Source organism: Rhododendron vialii, chromosome 10a (genome assembly GCF_030253575.1).
Source record: "Rhododendron vialii isolate Sample 1 chromosome 10a, ASM3025357v1".
Classification (NCBI taxonomy): Eukaryota; Viridiplantae; Streptophyta; class Magnoliopsida; order Ericales; family Ericaceae; genus Rhododendron; species Rhododendron vialii.
In genome coordinates, this window is record NC_080566.1 from 26,776,009 (window position 1) to 26,797,107 (window position 21,099).

Genomic DNA, 21,099 nt, shown 5'->3' on the forward strand with positions numbered 1-21,099 from the left:
GTGATAAAGGATTGACTTCAAGGGTACACTCTCACCTTACTCTTTCCCCTATTGATTCATCCATAAGTCTTTGTATTCTCATTTTTCTTTCTTTTACAGAAAGGCAAGGGAACCAAAATTGTAGATGCTTTTGAAGAAATGGAGGAAGATGAAAATTCTTCAAAATCCTCATAAATTTAGAAGTCTTCCTTTTCAGCTGGAGAGACAGTGGACACTGAATTGGCGATCGACCAATATGAGTCCTTTGATACCGCAGTATCGGACCCTTTGGATCAAGTCGACTGGTTACCAGAGTTGCAAGAAAAGCTGCTACATCAAGAAAATCCTTTGTTGCAGGATGATAGCTCTTTTCTGCAAATTGGTGAGGGCGCGGCTTTGATGCCAGATGGTGCTGAGCCTGGTGTACATTCCACTCAACCATGCATTGTTACAATAAACCAACCTGCATCAGACTCAGCCAATGTTGTACCAGGGGAAAAAACCACTGTTGAACCAACTCCTCAACGAACTCAGAAGATTGATCTGAATCAACAGGGTGACAGTAGGGAGGAATTGGTTTCTCCTCGGATGGCGGATGTGCCTACTCTAGAGGCTCCATCAGCACCAATCGAAAAGGAATTGGAAAAGAAGGGACCAACAGAGGGTCCTGTCCAGATTGCCCACATTGCTCAAACCAATCCTAACAAAGGAAGTGTACAAGGTGCAAAGGATGTGGCCTCTAGTCCTTCTGGTAATCCCTCTGGTAATCAAGTCATATCATCAGCAGGTATGAATAATCCTAACCCTGTAAATATTCCAAGGGCTCTTACTGTAACTACATCCCCCCGTCCAGTGAACAAGGCCGCAATAAATCCTGTGGGTGTGGAGGATTCGGCTCATGTTAAGTCTTCAAGTGATTCATTAGACCATCTGATGGAAGAAATAGAGTCGACTTCTCAAGCCTTTCGATCACTCACTGAGGCGTCAGAATCCAGTAGCTCTTTCTTTTTCCTTCAATTCAGTGCAGAAACTCAGAAAGAAATTCAAGTTTTCTTTGATTTTCTAAAACTTCCTTTTGAGGAGTTGATGACAGTGAAGTCTGCAGAATTTAGTGCCTGTGTTGAATCTTTGTCTCAAAGGCATGTCTTCCCTCTCAGGGAATAGATCATTTTGGAAAACTATGCATCATCACTGGGTGACAACATAAGCCTTTTCCGGTATTACCAGAAAGAGATAAACCAAAAGTAGGAGTTGATTGGTATCCTTTCCAACCTGACGATGAAGTTATCGACTATGCATACTGATGCTTCGACTTTGAAGTCGAGACTTGTGGCCATTGATAAGGAGGAACAGGAATTGTTACATCGATTGGGTCAACTGCAAACTGAGAAAAAGCATCTTCTGGTAACAGCAAGCCAGCTTGACAAGGATTTCAAACACTTAGCAGAGGAAGGCAAAGGAGTTTCAGTTCATGTTTCTGCCGCTCGTGAGGACTTGCAGAGGAACATGATTAAATGTGATGAACTTGTTATTAAATGGGAGGCTTTTAAGTCCTCCTTTCTTCATGAGTAGCTCTATTTTACAGTCATCGACTAGTTTTGTGTCAGTACAAAATTGCAAGTACTGTTTGTTTATTACCTATCAGCAGGTGGCATGCCAAAAATTGTGAATGGCAATTGAACGAGTTTCGGGCCTTCCATGGTCCTTTTCTTACTTCTTGTTTGGAATGAACGGGTGTTAACAAAAACTTTGTAAATGTTTGGGTCAAGGAATGAACCCACATGTTTAAATTAAGGACTAAACTCACATAAATGTTCAAATTGAGGAATAAATCCCACATAATTGGTTCATATCCCTTTACTTACAAATGTGATGCGAGCAAGCCACACGATCAAAATCCTTGATCCCTATATATCCGGATCGTGGGCGCCTATAATCATGGCAACACCACGTCATGATTCATGGTGACGTTTCCCTTCTACTTTTAGGGAACACGCACAGTAATAAATGACGGTTAAGTACAACAAATGATGTCGTGCTGCAGTAATCCAGCCGCCTTACTTTAGGAAACAACAATTGAGAGCCCACTAACCCTATAAGCTGTCACGTCTCTTAATTTTCCCTCGGGGTAACTGCCCACAACCCACGTCTTTGGATCTTCTTTGGTCTATAAATATCAACACTGAGGACAAGTTCAAGCACTTGTGTTTCTACGCTATGGCTAACGTCTCATCTACTCCTCTTTCTGCACAAATCACTCCCGCTCACATCAAGCAATTGGCCACCGAACTCTCGTGGGCACTCATGGAAGATCACAATGAGTGCAAACGAAGGATTCAGGCTATCCACGATCGAGTGGAGGGCATGGCACTTCGCATGGAAAAGATGGAGTCTGCCATCAAACTTGTGCTGGCAAACTGGGACACCATCGACTACAAGCCTCCTTCGATCGATCTTGTTGACATCAGGTCCTCCATGGCTGGCACCTCTGGTCAGTGGAAAGAATGGCCTAAAGAATAGGCCTTCTTTTGTGGGGGAGTCCTGGTGTGTTTTTTTTGTTAGATCTTGCTTGAAATCTTTTCTTTTTGTAGATTGGTCCCCACAGGGGTCTTTTCTTTTTGGGTTCCCGTTTTTGTTCTGTTAGATCCTTCTTGGGATCTTTTTTTTGTTAGATCCTCCTTGGGATCTTTTGTTTTTGTTTGGCCTACCTCTTATAATGCTGCCCTACCCATGGGCAACTTCTGAATGAAATATTTTGTTTTAACTCGTGTTCTCCCACATAGACGGAAAATAATGCTTCAAATATTTACCATTAATGGTTCTTTCGTGAAGAACCCCTTCGATTGATGCTAAATGATATGTACCTCCTCGTAAGATTTGAGCAATACGGAAAGGACCTTCCCAATTTGGAGACCATTTCCCAAATCTTCCCTTCTTGCTTTTTGAATCGATTGGGAGAATTGTTTTCCAAACTAAGTCTCCAACTGCAAAAGATTTTTGTTTCACTCTTTTGTTGTAAGCCCTTTCTACTCTTTTCTTTTGGGCTTGAATTTGGCTTAGGGCATGCAACCTTTTTTCTTCCAACCCATCGATGTCCAAAAACATTGCTTCTTCATATTGTAAGTCTGGATCATAATGACGTGCCACCCTTAAAGACTGAACATTGATTTCGACTGGCAAAACTGCTGCGTGCCCGTAAACTAATTCGAATGGAGTTACCCTAGTACTATCTCTTTGTGATGTTCTATATGCCAACAAAACTCTGGGCAACAAATCATGCCATTCTCTTGGGTTATCATCGATTACCTTTGCCAAGGTGTTCTTTATAATTTTGTTAGTCGATTCGACTTGCCCATTAGCTTGGGTATAGTACAGAGTAGAATTCAAAATCTGTATCCCATACTTTTGTGCATACTGGGCATATTCCCTACCATTGAATATAGATGCCTGATCAACAGTAATGGTTTTGGGGATCCCAAATCTACATAAAAGATATTCTTCAATGAAATCAATCACTTGTTTTTGTGAAACACCTTTTAAAGGTATTGCCTCTGTCCACTTTGTGAAGTAATCAGTTGTTACTATAACAAATTGGTGCTGTAATGAAGATGCTGGGTGGATTTCTCCTATCATATCGATTGCCCAGCCTCTGAACGGCCAAGGTTTAATAATCGATTGCAATTGATGGGCAGGTATCCTTTGGATAGGTCCATGCCTTTGACATTGTTGGCAACCTTTAGCATACTGAATGCAATCAGCTCGGATGTTTGGCCAATAATATCCGTGTCTCTTAATTAACCATCTCATTTTATCACCAGCTTGATGGGCACCACAGGTTCCTTCATGGACCTCTCCCATGATTCTCATTGATTGGTCTTTGCTAACACACAACAGTAGTAGACCATCAGAAGTTCTTCTATACAAATCCTGTCCTAACAGAACATAATTGATGGACCTGCACCTGACAATCCTTTCTACTTTCTCATTAGGATTTAGAAGATAATTCTTTATTGGAATCATCCAATCATCAGAAACATCGATTATCATTACATCCAATCGATCCTTTTCCCTCTCCACTGAGAAGGGTAAATACCTTTTTTGGATTCTGATTACTCTCTCCATGTCCCCTTCAGGAATTTCAACTCCTGAAGCTGCTTGAGCCATTTGATTGGCCTCACTATTTTGAAGTCTCAAGATATGCTGAAAACATATCTCATCAAAGTTTCGAGCAAGGCGTCGAACTTTTTCAAGTTGCAAACTCAATAAGGGATTATTGCACTTATAATGCCCTGTAACTTGTCGAATGATCAATTGTGAATTCCCAGAGACTTTCAGATATCGTATATTCAAATCTTTTGCTATTTCTAGGCCTATGATTAAGGCCTCATATTCTACTTGATTATTTGTCAGAACTCTACTCTCATCAAGTTGGAAAGAGAACTGCAACATTTCTCCCTTTGGAGATGTCAAGACAACGCCTGCCCTAACTCCATTGTCTGTTTTTGAACCATCAAAAGACAATCGCCAAGGCCTAAGCTCCAAAAAATGCACTTCAAAGGTATCCTCTTCCAGGGGTAGATTTGGATGCTCGGATAGGAAATCTGCCAAGGCTTGTCCTTTCACTGCCTTTTGAGGCACGTATTCAAAGTCATACTCGATTAAGGCTAATATCCATTTCCCTTGTCTTCCCCTTAAAATGGGCCTAGACAAAATGTACTTTATTATATCCGTTTGGGAAATGATCTTTATCCTAGCCGGCAAAAGGTAATGCCTCAACTTAATCGCTGAAAAATATAATGCCAAACAAATCTTCTCAACACATGAATACCTACTTTCACAATCATTTAACCTTCTACTTAGGTAGTAAATCGATTGCTCTCGGCCTTGTTCATTATCCTGAGCTAATAAACTTGCAATTGAATGGTGTGTCGCTGATATGTATAGTTTCAATGGTTTTCCATTTATTGGAGGCATCAGAACAGGGGGCGTTACCAATGATTGTTTTAAAATATCAAAAGCTTTTTGATGCTCTTGTTCCCATCTGAAATCCTTTTCTGACTTCAATTTTAACAACAGGGAGAATGCCATTGTTTTCCCAGATAGATTAGCAATAAATCTTTGAAGGAAATTAATCTTTCCCAAGTACTGTTGGAGCTCTTCTATATTGGTTGGGGCTTGTGCTTTCAAGATAGCATCAGCTTTAGTTTTATCAACCTCAATCCCTTTTTGATGCACCAAGAATCCCAAAAAGTTTCCTGCTGTAACACCAAACGCATATTTTAAGGGATTCATTTTTAAATTGTAACGCCTCATCCTTTCTAGAGTCTGTTCAAGATGATGTAAGTGCTCATCAATTGAATTTGACGTCACAACCACGTCATCTATATAAACTTCCAAGAATTTGTGTAGAAAATCATGAAAAATCAAATTCATAACTCTTTGATAGGTTGCTCCTGCGTTTTTTAATCCGAAAGCCATAACCACCCATTCGAACGTTCCTATATATCCAGGACATCTAAATGCTGTTTTATGTGTATCTTCTTCTGCTATATATACTTGATTGTAGCCAGCATTACCGTCCATGAAGGACAGCATTTGGTACCCTACCGTTGCATTGACTAGCAAATCAGCAACAGGCATTGGATATTCATCTTTTGGTGATGCGGTATTTAGGTCTCTGAAGTCAACACAAACTCTAACTTTCCCATTCTTTTTTAATACTGGGACAACATTTGAGACCCATTCAGCATATTTGACCGGTCGAATGAACTTTACCTCGAATAAACGTTCCATTTCTTTTTTGACTTGAGGAAGAACGTCATCTTTCATTCTTCTGGGTGCCTGTTTAAAAGGTACATAATTCTCTTTTATAGGTATTTTGTGCTCGACTAAAGATCTATCTAAACCTGGCATTTCATCATAACTCCAAGCAAAGCAATCTTTAAATTTTTGCAACAAATACTTAAACTTCTCCTTTATTTCATCAGGCAAAGTAGCATTTACATACGTGATCTTAGGATCTTCTGGAGTTCCTAAGTTTACCTCTTCCGTGGGATCCTTCACCTGGGCCCCATCATCATTCAGCTTAGCCGGTGCTGGTTTCAAGTCTGCTAGACCTAACTCTTTCATGTTTAATGGGCTATCATCAAAAACACATTCAGCCCAATTACAAGAAATAGGCTCGTCTGCCTGCAACTTTCTGTCAACAAGAAAAGAAAACAATCTCTTAAAAATGGCTTTAACAGTAGCCAACTCTTCGTTTCCTGTATTAATAGATTTCTAAACATTAAAAACTTGTTGGTCGCTTTTGACAGGCCTTGATATAATGTTAGGCCTGGTGAAATCCTTACTTAGCTCCTGGAATCCTTCTTTAATTTATGTGAGGAATTGACTCTCAGTTACCCCAACTTGATTAGACCTAACTTCTGAGTCTTCTATCCTCGTTGGCCACAAATGTTCGTTGTAGAGATCTGCTTCGATATTGTTAGTCTCTGCTTTAAATGGATGTCAGTCTGCCCAAAAGACCTCCATTCCTGCTGCTTCTTCCTACTTCAGAAAGATCAAAGCCTGATGCAAAGAAGATGGCACACAACTATTTATATGGATCCAATCTCTACCTAGTAAGGCATTGTAATTAGATGACGAATCGATTACAAAAAATGTTGCATTCATCTTCCTAGTCCCAATTTGCAGTTGCAAAGATATGACCCCCTTAGCAGGAGAACATCCTCCAGCGAAATTGCCAACTGTAACCTCTGTTGGGATCAAATCGTCATTGGTTTTGTTCAAGACTTTCAGCATTCTAGAGGGTAAAATATTGACTACTGCCCCATTGTCGACCAACACTTTTGAGATAGGCTAGCCATTCATATGAAGTTTAATATATAGTGGCCTCAAATGCCTTATGGAGGCATCATCAAGTGTTCTAAGAACTACGATACTGTTTCCATGTTCATCTATCTCGACGTTAATGGGCTGTGACTGAGAATGCTTCTCTTTATCCATTATTTTTACAATCGATTGGGTCGTATCCTCAACATCACCTGCCAAGTTCATAGGCTGATTTGGTTTGGCCTTGAACTGCTTTGGCAGAACTAAAATCATATTACACTGATAGTTTATAGGTACTGACCCGAATTGAATTGCGGCCAGACTTTCACCAAATGTTGCAGATCTCTGTGGAGACGGGGAAGCATCTTTGATCAGATCTTCTTGTTCTGATCCTTCGTCAAAAAGATCATCATCATCTGCCTCCATTAGTTTCTGGAATTCCTCCATCTTCTTCTTCAAGCTCTGCTTCAACTCTTTCCTACCCTTTGGTTGGGCAGTCGACTGGGGAGAAACTTTAGCATTACTTTCTTGCCCCCCATGCTTGAGAGTTGGCTTTTTCGGACCACTGGCTTCTCCTTGCTCTCGGGTCCATATCATGTTTGAAACCTTTGATGGTTCCACTCTTTCTCGTGATTCGAAAACATGATCCCATGGATCACCATAAGCCCTGGTTGTAAATTTCCTTTGAAGCCTTCTCTTCTGTGAATTGGATACTTTGGTATACCAACCCTCTGCTGGGAATTTTGGGTGATTAAGCGTGCTCCAATCCTCATGATCATGATTAGGCGGCATTACCATCCTAGGTTGGTGCCACCCACGTCCATAAGGTCCTCCTCCTCGTGGTCCAATGCCTCTTCTGAAACCAACACCCCTTTGATTAGGGTATCTCCCTCGATTGGGAAATTGGTACCCCACTGCTTCAAGGTCTTGGCAAGAAGGCACCCCAGGCCTTGCAGGCACCACTGGGTGTCCTCTGAATAAGAATGGTCCATCATCTGGCCCAAACCAATGTTCTGACTCTATCCTGTTGAAAAGCCCTGGGTCTATTCCTTCATAAATCAGTTTGGCCCCAACATATATTTGGAGATCGTTTCCCCCCATTGTGTTGAACCTTAGTCCGGACTTGGAGAATGCACTTTTTTGCTCCTTTTTAGCTATAATTGCTTCTCCATACTGGACTTCATGTCCACACCTGATACAGAGGTAATTGTTTGGGAACCTGGAGGTATGAGACTTTGCTGACTCTTCTTCAGTCTGCATTTGATCTTCATTCCCTTGCTTCTGTTTTGCAATATTGGAACCCAGCCTTTTAGCTAGGCTGGCCGTCACCATGTTCACTTCAATCTTTGGAAACGGGTTGGATTCGATACCCATCGGGTCCTTTTCACCTTTAGCATACTACAGCAACCCTTTCTGGATCAAGTCCTGTACACAATTTCGAAATGTAACACAATTGTTAGTATTATGCCTAAATGAATTGTGCCATTTGCAGTATTCTTTTCCTTTTCAATCTTTATCAGAAGGAATAATATGCCCAGGACTTAAAGTGATAAACTTTTGTTTTAACAGTTCATCAAATATTTGATTAGCTTGTGCTAAGTCAAACGAATACTGTCTATAATTTACTTGCCCCCCACGCCTATTGGGTTGGGATGAAGGCATATTCATTGGTTTTTCTGCTTTAACCAGAGTGTCACAAATTATGGGGGTCTTTCCAACAACTTGTGCTACATCGATTTCAATATCTCCTTCCACATCTTGGTAATAAGTTCCCAGAGATGTATTCTTTAATTGCTCTTCTTCCTGCAGAATACCTTCAAATTGAGATGCTCTCATAGAAAGCTCAAATAGATCTTTGAAGTTAGATCTGTTAAACTGCTTTTTAAAGTTAAACTCGAGACCATCCTGAGCTATTCAAACTATCTAGGTCTCTGGCACATTACAGTGGCACTGGTTTCTTAATCTCTTAAACCTAGTTAAGAACTGTTCTGCTGTTTCATTTGGCTTTTGTTTTAACTTAGCCAAGTCGGCAATTGAAACCTCTGGTTCGTGCCTGAAATATTGAGCATGAAATTGTTCTTCCATATCTTGCCACGTAAGATAGAATTTGCAGGTAAGCTTATGAACCACGTGAATGCTGTCTTAGTTAATGAATGCGGAAACAATTTCAATTTAAAAACATCATCAGAACCTAGTTCGCCTAATTGCAGGCAAAATCGGCCTACATGTTCGATTGTTGACTGGTTCTTTGTACCACTAAAAAGTGATAACTCAGGCAATTTGCACCCCCTTGGCAGAGGAACATTGTCAACCCAATGTTGGTAAGGCTTCCTAAACATGGGTTTCTCTACCCTGCGTAACCCTGGTCCGTACACATCTTGGATGGCTTCCAATATTTGTGCCCTGTAAATATTTATAGGATCCGGGGCTCTAAGAACATTTGGTGCATGATGTGCATGATGTTGTACAAAAGGGACATTCTGACCGTTACCATTGCCAGTATTTGGCAGATTGTGAACGTACTGGCCACTATTTCCATTATTTGACACAGCTGGCATAGTATGGTACGTGTAATTGCCATGATTTGGCAAAGTTTGTGCAGTGCTGTATATGTGCTGACCATTGTTCATAACATGGACTCCTGTGAAACCATTCTGGGGATTCTGACTAGGATTTAGACCATTATTTAGACCATTCCCACTACTGTTTCCAACTTCATATATAGATGGAACATTTTGATAAAAACTGGTTGGCTTTATTGTGGATCGTAGAGCAGTTGGACCTACAAATGGTCGACTATGCACATTCATATTTGAGTCAAATGCTGGGTTTGAATATACCTGTTGAGGGGCCTGTCTAGGCAAATCACCAGATTGCAACTGTTCATGAACTACACCATTTGTATCAACATCTATGATAGATGGGGGTGTAACTACCCTTCTCATTAGGGTAATCAATTCCTGTGCCGCTTCGTCTTCTGGGTTAGACAAAACCTGTGCCAACTGCCTGGAAAGGCTCTGTATATCCGTTGGTGCACTCAAGCCATTTCCTTGGCTATTCTCTGGCATCCTTTGTTCAGGATGTATCACATCGTTTTGGGTTTTCAAGCCTTCATTCTGAGGCTCTGTTGGTCGGTCACCTTGCTTTCTTGTTGCCGGTGCCATTACTTCCAAATTAGTAATGAGCCTCCTTCTAGCGAGTCGACTAAGAGTCATCGAGTGTGCTGGAATGTGGGTGTTTATGATGGTGGAGTTTGGTTCCTTGCTGTATTTCAGGATTTCTCTGGAAGCAAACTTAATGAAGTGAATGGAGATGAAAAAAGAACAATAAAATGGACTTTATTATTCTTCGAGGTAGAAGTCGATCGACGGTGAGAACACAATCGAACGGACAGTTACGTTACAAGCTACTCCTAGAGCAAGAAATGTAAAGTACAGATAAAAGTAGAAGCCTTTGGGCGATTGATTGGGGGCTCTAAATGTCTTCTATTCTTGTATTTATAGGCCGTCATCGACTTGAAATTCAAATCAGATGAAATTCCGTCCTTCGATTTGAATTAAGTGGTTCCATGCTCCTTATTCTTGCTCCACTATCTGCACGAGGCGGTTACTTCTCCATGATCTCTCATGTTCCCAATGTTGTAATTGCTTCAACTGCCTACTTGCATTAACTGTCTTGCCCACGATCTGTATGTAACACATGCTCTGAAACGTGTTCTGGAGTTGAATATTAACCGTCGATCAGTCCACTTGATTTTCCTTAATAGGTTTCATATCACATTTACATTAATTAGTCTAAAACGTGCTGACACGTGTAATATTTTGACCCAATCGATCACATTAGACTAAATTACTGAATTATGGTGTAAACAGCCAGTCCCAATTTTCTATCGAGCAACTTCCTGACCGGTCATGTCTAGGTGAAGAATAGCCCATAGGTCCTGCCAAAAGAGCTCATAGCCCAGTAAGTCCTCTTTATTATTTTGTTGACAAAAATGCCCTTTACAAAAAAAAAATGCGATTTGAGGGAGACAATCCAACCACCACCATCACGCCGCCGCTGCCGCCACCACCACCACGCCTCCACCACCACCACCACCACCACCACTACGTCACCACCACCACTACCACTACCACAATGCCACCGCCGCCGCCACCACCACCACGACGTCAACGCCGCCGCCACCACCACCATGCCACCACCCCCACCGCCACCACGCCGCCGCCGCCGCCACCACAATTAACAGTGTTAATACTCGAATTAACAGTGTTAATCCACCACGATTAACAGTTTTAATACTCGGATTAACAGTGTTAATTTTTTTGTCTAAATTCACACCTCAATTAACAGTGTTAATTTTTGGCTAAATTCACATCCCAATTAACAGTGTTAATACCCGGATTAACAGTGTTAATCCTTCATGATTAACAGTGTTAAATTCTATCTAACTCCTAGATCTAAACAAAAAAAAAGAACAACAACAACTCACGGATCTTGGCTGCGGGCTCCGTGTCCCTGGCATCTCTTGACACTAGTGACTGGAGCACGATACTGGAGCACGACCGGATGCGGTTTCTGTGCGTCCCAGTGAGTCATCGCTAGCGGAGATGAGTGGTTAGACGGGGGGCGAGGGTGGAAGAACCGCGGCAAAAACAGCGACTGCAGTTCTAGACAGATGTGGCGGAGGCATCAATGTCCATGGAGGTGGCGGTGGAGGCATCGAAGTGCATGGAGGTGGCGAGGGTGGAATGCCGGAAGAGGAGTAATTGGTAGTGGATTTGAGACCGGCAGAGGAGTGGCCGGTGGCAGGGCTGAGACCGGCGAAGGAGTAGCGAAGTAGCCAGTGGTGATCGGGCTGACTGGAGGAGAGAGAGAGGAGAGAGAGGGGGGGCTGCTTTCATTTGAAACCCTAAATGATGGGTTGTGTTCATTTGTTACTATTTAAAGTGGGGTAAAGAAGTAAAATCACACCAAGGACTTAGTAAGCATTGCACTTTTACCCCATAGGATTTGGTGAACTATGGAATCCAATATTAGGACCGGTCGTCATGTTGACGCGTTTTGCTAGCGTCAGATGGGATTTTGATTACGTTGTTGTAGAGTGTCTTAGTTGGTGCAGAACTTAATTTGTAAGGAGTTGTAGCTAAGGATAGTTAAAACTTTTAAATTGTATAGGTCGTAATTAAGTTTGGTCGATAACTGGTATTCTATTTGAGGTTAGCCTTGGACATTGTGGATAGTCGAGTTTGTTGTAGGTGGTTGATGAAGAAGTTGGTTTATTCAAGTTGTAAGTAAGTCGTCGGTGGATGTGTTGAAGTATAGAATTTTTTAAGTACTATAATGCAGATGTTGTTTCTTGGTTGTACGATATAATGGTTGGTTGGTCAATACGTTGACTCATTTTTTTATGTTATGTTAAGGTGTTAAATCTTCCGCTGGGTGTTTATTTCTGATAGGTTGTGAGGTGTGGTTTGGTCTTCTGTATGAAATGCCACGTGATCGCAGCGACTCGGGCGCACTTTGAGAGCCGTTTGCGGGGCGGGGCGTGACAGGCTCAGAACTAACTCTTTTCTATATTTCGTAGTCTGTGGAATCCTTTCCAAATAAAGTCAATAGCCCACTAGGTCCTTACAAAAACAATCCCACACGCGCACCTAGAAATGGATCACATTCCCTTTTTCTTTGTCTCTCTCCTCACCCCATGTGCAAGTGCACACGCAGCACACCTAACACCATTCAGTGCATTCACACTTTTTTTTTAAAAGAGTGCATTCACACTCACACACATACACACACACACTCTCTCTCTCTCTCTCTCTCTCTCTCTCTCCCCTCTGGCCCTCTCTCTCTCTACTCTCTACTCTCTCATTCTCTCCTAGAGGTGTCAAATGGGCCGTGCCGGCACGGGCACGGGGCGGCACGGCACGTAACAGGCACGGTCTTGGCCTGGCACGGCACGACACGGCACGGTTTTAGTGGGCCCGGGGCACGGCACGGGCACGGAAGTGGACGGCACAGCACGGGCACGACACGAAAGTTGGCCTAGCACGGCACGGCACGGCACGGTCGTAGATGAGCACAGGCACGGGCACGGAAAGTGAACAAGAACGGCACGGCACGGCACGGTTCTAGCAAGGCACGAGCACGGGCACGACATGGGCACGAAAGGGCACAGCACGAGGCACGAAAAAACAAAAAAACAAAAAATAAATAAGCCAAATGGCTTTTTTTAATTTAAAAAAAATTAAACAATTTCTATTCGGTCAAAAATATTTGTTTACCTTTTTTAAAGGTAAACAACTAAGATATTTAATTTTTTAAAAAAAATGATTTCTTAAAAAAAATCATGTTTTTAAAAAATCATTTTTTTACTTTTAAAAAATTATCAATTTTTATTCGGTAAAAAATATTTGTTTTGTTTTTGTTAGTAAAATAAGCTTTGGACATTTGGTTTGTAAATTTAGCAATACAAGATAAAAAGTAAAATTAAAAAAGCTTATCAAAATATTTATGGTACGAAAGGAAATGTGCAAGAGTCATATATTATTTACCCCAAATCTAACGAGAAATAAGAAAAAAAAGTGTCAAACAAAAAATTAAAAAAAAACGTAGTTAAAATAAGGAAAGTAAATAAATTAAAAGGTGTTGGCTAGACAAGGACTTGAACCCAAGTCCTTAGATTCTTTCATACACAAACAAACCACTATGCCACAAATTAACTTGTGCTATAGATTTGAAAAATTAATATATAATATGTAGCTCTATTATATAAAAACAAGGCCATCAAGCAGTAGCCACACAATCACGATGATCAATACCATTCAATGCGTTCATTTTGTTATGCTTAGTGTTTTAATCATGGGATTCTATTTTTTTCTGCGTTGGATTTTGAAAGATCTTTCATCGGCATGCTAATTCATTATTTGATTGAATTTTGTTTACGTCCGATCAAGTATGTAATGATAAGCATTATACTTGATTATTGGCATGAATGATCTAATCCCTCCCACGTAAAAGTTAGATGGTTCCAATTTTTAAAAAATAGCTTGGGTGGCCCTCAAGTAGTACATTATAAGACTTTAATGCCTCTGGAAGCACAGAATGTGTTCCGATGATGTGGTTTCCGACATTCGATTATCACATATTCAAGTGAGAATGATAAATTTGATAAGACGTTAAATCGTAACGGTTTAGATCGAACATTTGGAAAAAAAAAAAGTCTACAGCTACCTTTCAAATCTATACATTGAACTTGGTTGGTTATGAACCAAGGTATTCTGCTATAGTGTAACGTATGTTAGCCACACGATCACAAAACAAATATGACAATCCATACCGTTCATTTTGTTATTCTCTGTGTTTTAATGACTCTCACCAATTTTTGGGTCTATCGGATTTTTAAAGCTCCTTCATCAACACGCAGATTAATTAATAAAAAAATGAACGCTATAAACAATCAAGTATATAATGATAATCAATTTACTTAATTTTTAGCAGGAATGATATAATCTCTTCCACATAAAAGATAGACACTTCCGATTTTCAAAAAATAGCTCGGACGGCCCTCGAGTGATGCATCATACGACTCTACGAGAATTTTCGATAAGTTGGTGCATATGGATTATGGTGTCTCGCATGCACCTGATCACACGGATCGTATAAAAAGAATGAGATGTCTGCTAGGTCTCATTTTCCGATGATCCGATCTCTCTCGAACTCTCAATCTCAAAGACTCAAACTCAGACTCTCTCTCTCTCACTCAACAGTCTCAACGTCTCTTTGACTCTGTTCTCTCTCTGGTCCTCTGACGAGCCTAACGTTCGGATTCTGAACTATAATCAACTCTCACTCTCTCTTTCTAACTCACTGGTCACACCTCTCTCTGTCTCGCTGCTCTCCTTTCTCTCTCTCTCTAATCTCAAATGGTGACTCGGTGACTTGGTGCTACCGTGACTCGGTGACCATCACAACTGAAGGGATCAGATCTGAACTCAGTGACCATCATCATCTCACTCTCTCTGTCTCTCAACGTCTCTGCCTATCCGACAATTCGACTCTCTCATCACCTCAGGTCCTTAGCCGCTGCTCACCGACTCACAAACTAGTCGCCGTATCTCTCTTTCTCTCACAGGTACCTCTATCACTTCCCTCTCCAGTCTCCACTTATTGTTATCTACTGACTACTGTAATTAGGGTTTCTGAAATTAGGGTTTTGACCTGATTTTTGAAATTAGGGTTATGAAATTAGGGCTTTTGTTAGTAATATTTGAAATTAGTAACAAGAAATTAGGGGTTTTCACTTTTGTTACTAATTTCAGAAATTAGGGTTACGAAATGGCTTTTGATGATTTTGTACACACACATACACTAAATGTTTGAAGCCTGTACTGCCGCATGTTATTGATAAGAGGAAATAAAAAAATTGAAACAATTACTTGTTGGTGAGAAAGCGTGCACAATTCATGGGGCATGTTTGCATTTGGAATTGTTCCAGTAAAAAAACAAAGGACGGAATTGGAAACACGGAACCAAGTGTCACACTTTTATGGCCATTGTAATGATTTTGCCGAGAAGCATTGCTGAACTATTCATGGGAAATAGGTTTTTTTTTACCTTCAAAAGAGCACAACGATTTCAAGAAAATTAACAAATGTGTCCAATACAAAGCTTGTTATCGGAGCAGAATTGTCAATCATGACTATTTTATTTTTGGTTAACATTTAAGTGCATGCATTTAGGCGATAATTAGTTTTGATGACAGATTGACAGTGGAAAGATTTTCAACTAGTTTTTCATTAATAACATTAGTATAAGTTATGAAAAGTACTGTGAGAGCTAAGAAAGAATACCATGTTGTCACTTGCTATAGTGGTAAAATTGGTAATTGGTACTTGCTATAGTGGTAGAATTGGTAGTTGCTACTTACTAAAGTTTTGAATACAATTTATTTTGGTATAGTTGCTACTTAGTACTTACTCTAGTTTAAAATTAGTAGTTGGTCAAATTTTGAAAACAGTTTTTATTTTGCTCTATTTGTACATTCTAGGTTTTCTGGACATGTAGGTTATTAACTTATTTAGATGTTATTAACTGATATTCTATTGTACTAATTTTCTCTGTTTTGTTTTCAGTTTTTTATGGGAGTGGATCCTGAAAACATTCATTTTGACGATAAGGGTTTAAACCCTGACTTGGATGATGATGGACCAACTCCACCACTGGGAAGGGAGTCTGTAGGTGAAGCTGCTTCAAACATTGCAGTAGGTTCTACTCCTATAGGCGTAACAGGCTGTATCCAATCGGCCCAGTCTGGTGAAACAAGGCGTCGCTCTTGGGTATGGAATCATTCAACCATAGTTAAAAACTTTAAAAATGCAGAGGGAATCAATATAGGAGCTAGAGCTGTATGTAATTATTGTCCAAATAATTATACCTGCGTAAGTAAGGGCGGTGTAGGGCATCTTCAACGACATTTACAAAACAAACATAAAAAATTTAAACATACCATAGTTGGCCAAGTCAGTGGTGAATCTGGTGGTTTTCATTCCGTAGGTAGTACTTCGAATTTCGTATATTCTCAATCTAGTATGAGAGAGGGATTGACCCGTTACGTAGTTGCAGCAGAACAACCATTTACGTTTGGTGATGATATTAGATTTGAATATTTTGTCAAACATTATCTTAATCCTCTTTTTTCGAAAGTTTCTAGAAATACAACCAGAAGTGATTCTTTGAAAGCTTTTGTTGAAGTTAGAAAAATTTTGACTAGTGAAATTGCAAAACTTGGTAGTTTAGTCTCTTTTACTTCTGATTTGTGGAGTGGTCGAAATAATCTTGGTTACATTTCTGTGACAGCTCATTACATAGACTCCAATTGGATTTTGAATAAAAAAATTATTGCTTTCCGTTTAATGGAGTATCCTCATAATGCTATGAACATTTTTCAATGTATAATGGGTGTTTTTAGGGAGTTTGAAATTGTTGGTAAAGTTTTCAGTATTACTTTTGATAACCATTCTGCTAATACTAGTTCAATTGATTTGTTCAAACAAAATTTGACTACTCCTCATGCTGGACAATTTTTTCATGTGCGATGTGTATGCCATATCATTAACTTAGTTGTGCAAGATGGTTTGAAACATATAGGACCACAAATAGAAAAAATAAGAGATGCTATTCTTTTTATTGCTACTTCCCCAGCTAGGCAACAAGAATTTGAAGGATTGTGTGTAAGTTATAACGTTAAACAAAAACAAATCAAAACTGATGTGAAAACTCGTTGGAATTCAACATTTCTTATGTTAAAATCTTGTAGGAATACATTGATGTAATTTCTGCTTATATTAATTCCAAGCATATGCGTACTGATGGTGGTTTAACTCGAGCTGATTGGAAGATTGCTTTTGAGTTTATGAATTTTTTGAAAAAATTTTATGCTACTACCTTAGCTTGCTCAGGTGTTCGTTATCCTACTACTTGTCTTGTGCTTAATCACTTGTATAATATGAGTCACACTCTTAAAATTCATAGAACGAAACCAAATTTTGTAGCTGCTTGTAAGTCTATGGAAGATAAATTCAACAAATATTTCGAGAACATGCCAAAAATATTTATTGTAGCTTCTGTAATGGACCCAAGGATTAAGGTAAGGGGTGTTGAAAAGCTCTTAAAAGGGATTGGTGAGAATTTAGGGATTACATTACCTTCTACTTCTACTGTCATTGCACTGTTGACTTCTATATATGCTTCATATGAGTCTAAATTTGCATGCACTACTACTGCTGCTACTGCTGCTCCATATTCTTCAAGTATTAATGACCCATGTTCTACAAGTAACAATGACAATGACCCATCTTGGTTTCTAATTTCAGGGCCAAGTAGTAGTGAAACTTGTTCACGATCTGAACTTACTCAATATTTAGAAATAAATTTAGTTACAGTTGAGGACTTACAATCATTTGATATCTTAGCTTGGTGGAAAAAAACTGAAAAGACATTTCCCATTCTTTCTATCATGGCACGTGATTTACTAACACCACCTGTGTCTTCAGTGGCTTCCGAATCTGCTTTTAGTGCAGGTAATAGAGTGTTGGATGAGAGGAGGAGCAGACTAGCTCCCGACATATTGGACTGTCTTATATGCTTAAAAGATTGGGAGGATGCACGTCTTGGAATTCAAAAATGCCATCCTAGAGATGAATTCAGAGATTATTATTCGGACTCTGATATCGATGCTGATTAGGGGGAGATGCATTGCTGATGCTGGTAACTTATGAAGGCCTTAAATGGCAACTTAATGTTGCCGCATCCAAGTGTTATTCTTTCTATATCTGAGTGTATGCTATGATGATATAATCTGAGCATAATTCGTGTTTAGTGTGGCTATGATGATATAATCTGAGCCTAATAGGTGTTTAGTGTGGCTATGATGATATAATCTGAGCCTAATAGGTGTTTAGTAAGGCTGTGATGATTCATGATATAATCTGAGCCTAAACTGCAGAAAATAGCATGCCAACCAGCAAGTTTCATAGGTTTTGGTGTTTGGTGGTATGAAAAAAGTATGAACATGGGTGTTATCTTATTTGTGGGCAATGATGAATTAAAATTCAATTTATAATTACGGTGGATACCTTGGCGCCTTGGCGGGGTATCATTAAATGCAGCCATGAGTACCATTCTAATTCCCAAAATATATTTTTTCTGAGCCCAATCATGTTTTCATTACTACCTTGATGCCATGCCTCTGTTTGGTTTAGCATGTTGTTCTTCTGCAGTTTTGATGCTGTTTTCTGGGCCAAAAGGCCTATATTTGAGGCTGCCCTGTGTGTGAAAAAAGCTGTCATGTGTGTAGCAGGTTTTACTCCAGTTTTCACCTGTTATTTGGAGTTTGAGAATAATGTGTATGAGTGTGTGCACTGGCATATATGTGTGAAACTGTTGTTGTTGCTACTGCTGCTGTGAGTGTGGCAACAGGTGTGGTTTTGGGCAGTTTTCAACTAGTTTGGTAGGTTTGGTTTGTATTTTTGGGGCAATTTTTAGGATTTGCATGCTATTCTGAGTTCTCTGGCTATGATGCTTAAAAATCTGAGCCAAAAGGCATATATTTGAGGCTGCCCTATGCGTAAAAAGGGTTGTGTCATGTGTGTCAAATAAACGTTAGTCACGTTACCCTCTTTCTATGCCATGCTCTGCTAGCTTCTCTACCTGACACACCTTCCTCCATCATTTCAATCACCATTCATTCTCAAACACAAATCCCACAGATTTACAGTACAGCTAAGAGGTATCAGGTATGCTCTCTCTCTCTCTCTCTCTCTCTCTCTCTCTCTCTCTCTCTCTCTCTCTCTCTCTCTCTCTCTTTCTCTCTCTCTCTCTCTCTCTGTGCGCGCAAACATGTGTACAATGGATTAATGGTGACATGCTAGTTTAGTAGGAACCTTTTTTCTTAGGGACTGCTCTAGAACCTTTTTTCTCTTTGATACTTGTTTCATATCTCTTTAAGGCATATATGCATGCAGCATGCTAGTTAAGTGCCGCAGCTTTGGTACATTCCAGTTCATCAAATCAAATGTAGCTTCCGTATTGAGTTTTCTTCCTGAATGTTGCCTTTTCTTTTGATACCATTACTTTGGTATCTCTGCATTTTGCAGTGGCTTTCCATTAAGATTTAATTATAGTTGCCATCTGATGCACTTGTCCTCTCTGTGGAGTAATTACCACACTCTGATTTCCGACAATTGTTTTGGAATTAGATAAACTAAACTTACTTGATATTAGTTTAAGCCAAATGTTCATTAAGTGACTTTTATGACTAAGAGGACATTAGCTGCAAGTATGGGAGATGAGTTTTGTGCCTCTCTCTCTCTCTCTCTGAGATACTTACCTTCCTGCTGGTGTTTTAATGTCAATGTCTTGCAGATACCTACCTGGACCGGATGATATGCTAGTTCTTGATATTGCATACACGATTTATCTGAAATTTGAAGAGTACCCTAGTGCACTTCAGATTGCTCTATTCCTGGACAATATGCAGGTTTGTACTTCATTGACAACAAACTATAGGTTTTGAATTTTTGTTGTTAGTAGAGTGCACGTATGCATTTCCAGAAAATGAGATTATTCATTTTCTTTGTATGACTTGGCAGTATGTGAAGAAGGTTTTTACATCTTGTGATGATCTACTAAGAAAGAAGCAATTTTGCTACATCCTTGCTCGACATGTAAGTCTTGGTATTCTAACTTGTTCTATTCTTTGATCTAATGCTGCTGTTGATGTATTCTCTATGTTATTCCCACTTAAATATTATGATCAAAGATGTAAACACAAGTTATCCTTGATGAATCATGCATTCTGAACGTAATTTTCCTTGATTGTAAATAGATTTTGCTTATTGAATTTGTTCCATGCAGGGTATAACTTTTGAGCTTGATGAAGAGATGGCTGCAAATGACGATGACCGAGAGACATTGCAAGAAATTATTAATAATACTAAGTTAAGTGAAGGTTATCTTACGCTTGCTCGTGACATAGAGGTCATGGAGCCTAAATCCCCTGAGGATATTTATAAGGTTAGTACTTGTTAGTTATCCATACTTGTTCTTGATATCATCTGTCAACTTTCCGTTTCGTCCAGCCAAAAAATAGTTCGTCAACTTGATAGTTATACTAACTGTTGCTTTTGAAAAGAAATTTTGAAGTGTGTCCAAGTGTCTTATTCGAAGTTGTTTTCTTCGTTCTTTGCTTGAATCAATTAGGCACATTTGCTCGACGGTCGGGCTAGTGCTGGTGCAAGTGTTGATTCAGCGAGGCAGAACTTGGAGCTACATTCGTTAATGCATTTGTGAATGCTGGTTTTGGGCAGGTGAGAGCATTGGTCTTTTGTATAAAAAATATTGGAGGTGACTATTTCGAGGTTGGGTGCATGTGACGTTTGTTGCTTATATTGTTGTAGGATAAGTTAATGACTGTCCCATCAGAAGCTTCAAGCGATGGTTCTTCAGGAAACTGGCTCTTTAAGAATAAAGAACATGGAAAAGCCAGTGCTGTAGCTAGTTTGGTATGTGCTGTTCACCCTCAATCTATTTTTTGTGTAAGTTCTTTTATTCCAAGATTATCATCGTAATTCCACCCTGTAGGGTATGATACTGCTTTGGGATGTTGATTCTGGACTTGCCCAACTTGACAAGTATTTCCACAGTAATGACAACCATGTCATTGCGGGTGCATTGTTAGGAGTTGGTATCGTGAACTGTGGTATCAAGAATGACTGCGATCCGGTGAGTTCT

The 21,099-nt window shown here is 39.8% G+C and overlaps 1 protein-coding gene across 1 annotated transcript; it reads left to right on the top strand.

Annotated features, from left to right (window-relative positions):
* The first annotated feature begins 19,470 nt into the window (after nucleotides 1-19,470).
* On the top strand, nucleotides 19,471-21,085 carry LOC131303615 (26S proteasome non-ATPase regulatory subunit 2 homolog A-like). The gene is made up of 6 exons (XM_058330570.1): nucleotides 19,471-19,846; nucleotides 19,959-20,033; nucleotides 20,224-20,382; nucleotides 20,569-20,675; nucleotides 20,766-20,870; nucleotides 20,950-21,085. The coding sequence occupies exons 1-4, from the start codon at nucleotides 19,715-19,717 to the stop codon at nucleotides 20,656-20,658; spliced, it is 456 nt and encodes a 151-aa protein (XP_058186553.1). The 5' UTR covers nucleotides 19,471-19,714; the 3' UTR covers nucleotides 20,659-20,675; nucleotides 20,766-20,870; nucleotides 20,950-21,085.
* Nucleotides 21,086-21,099: the final 14 nt, after the last annotated feature.

Excerpts from the sequence above, each read along its gene's own strand:
- LOC131303615 (XM_058330570.1), top strand. The coding sequence starts at position 19,715 with ATGTCAATGTCTTGCAGATACCTACCTGGACCGGATGATATGCTAGTT. Across the intron at positions 19,847-19,958 it reads TATTCCTGGACAATATGCAG|TATGTGAAGAAGGTTTTTAC; the intron begins GTTTGTACTTCA and ends ATGACTTGGCAG. Across the intron at positions 20,383-20,568 it reads CCCCTGAGGATATTTATAAG|GCACATTTGCTCGACGGTCG; the intron begins GTTAGTACTTGT and ends TGAATCAATTAG.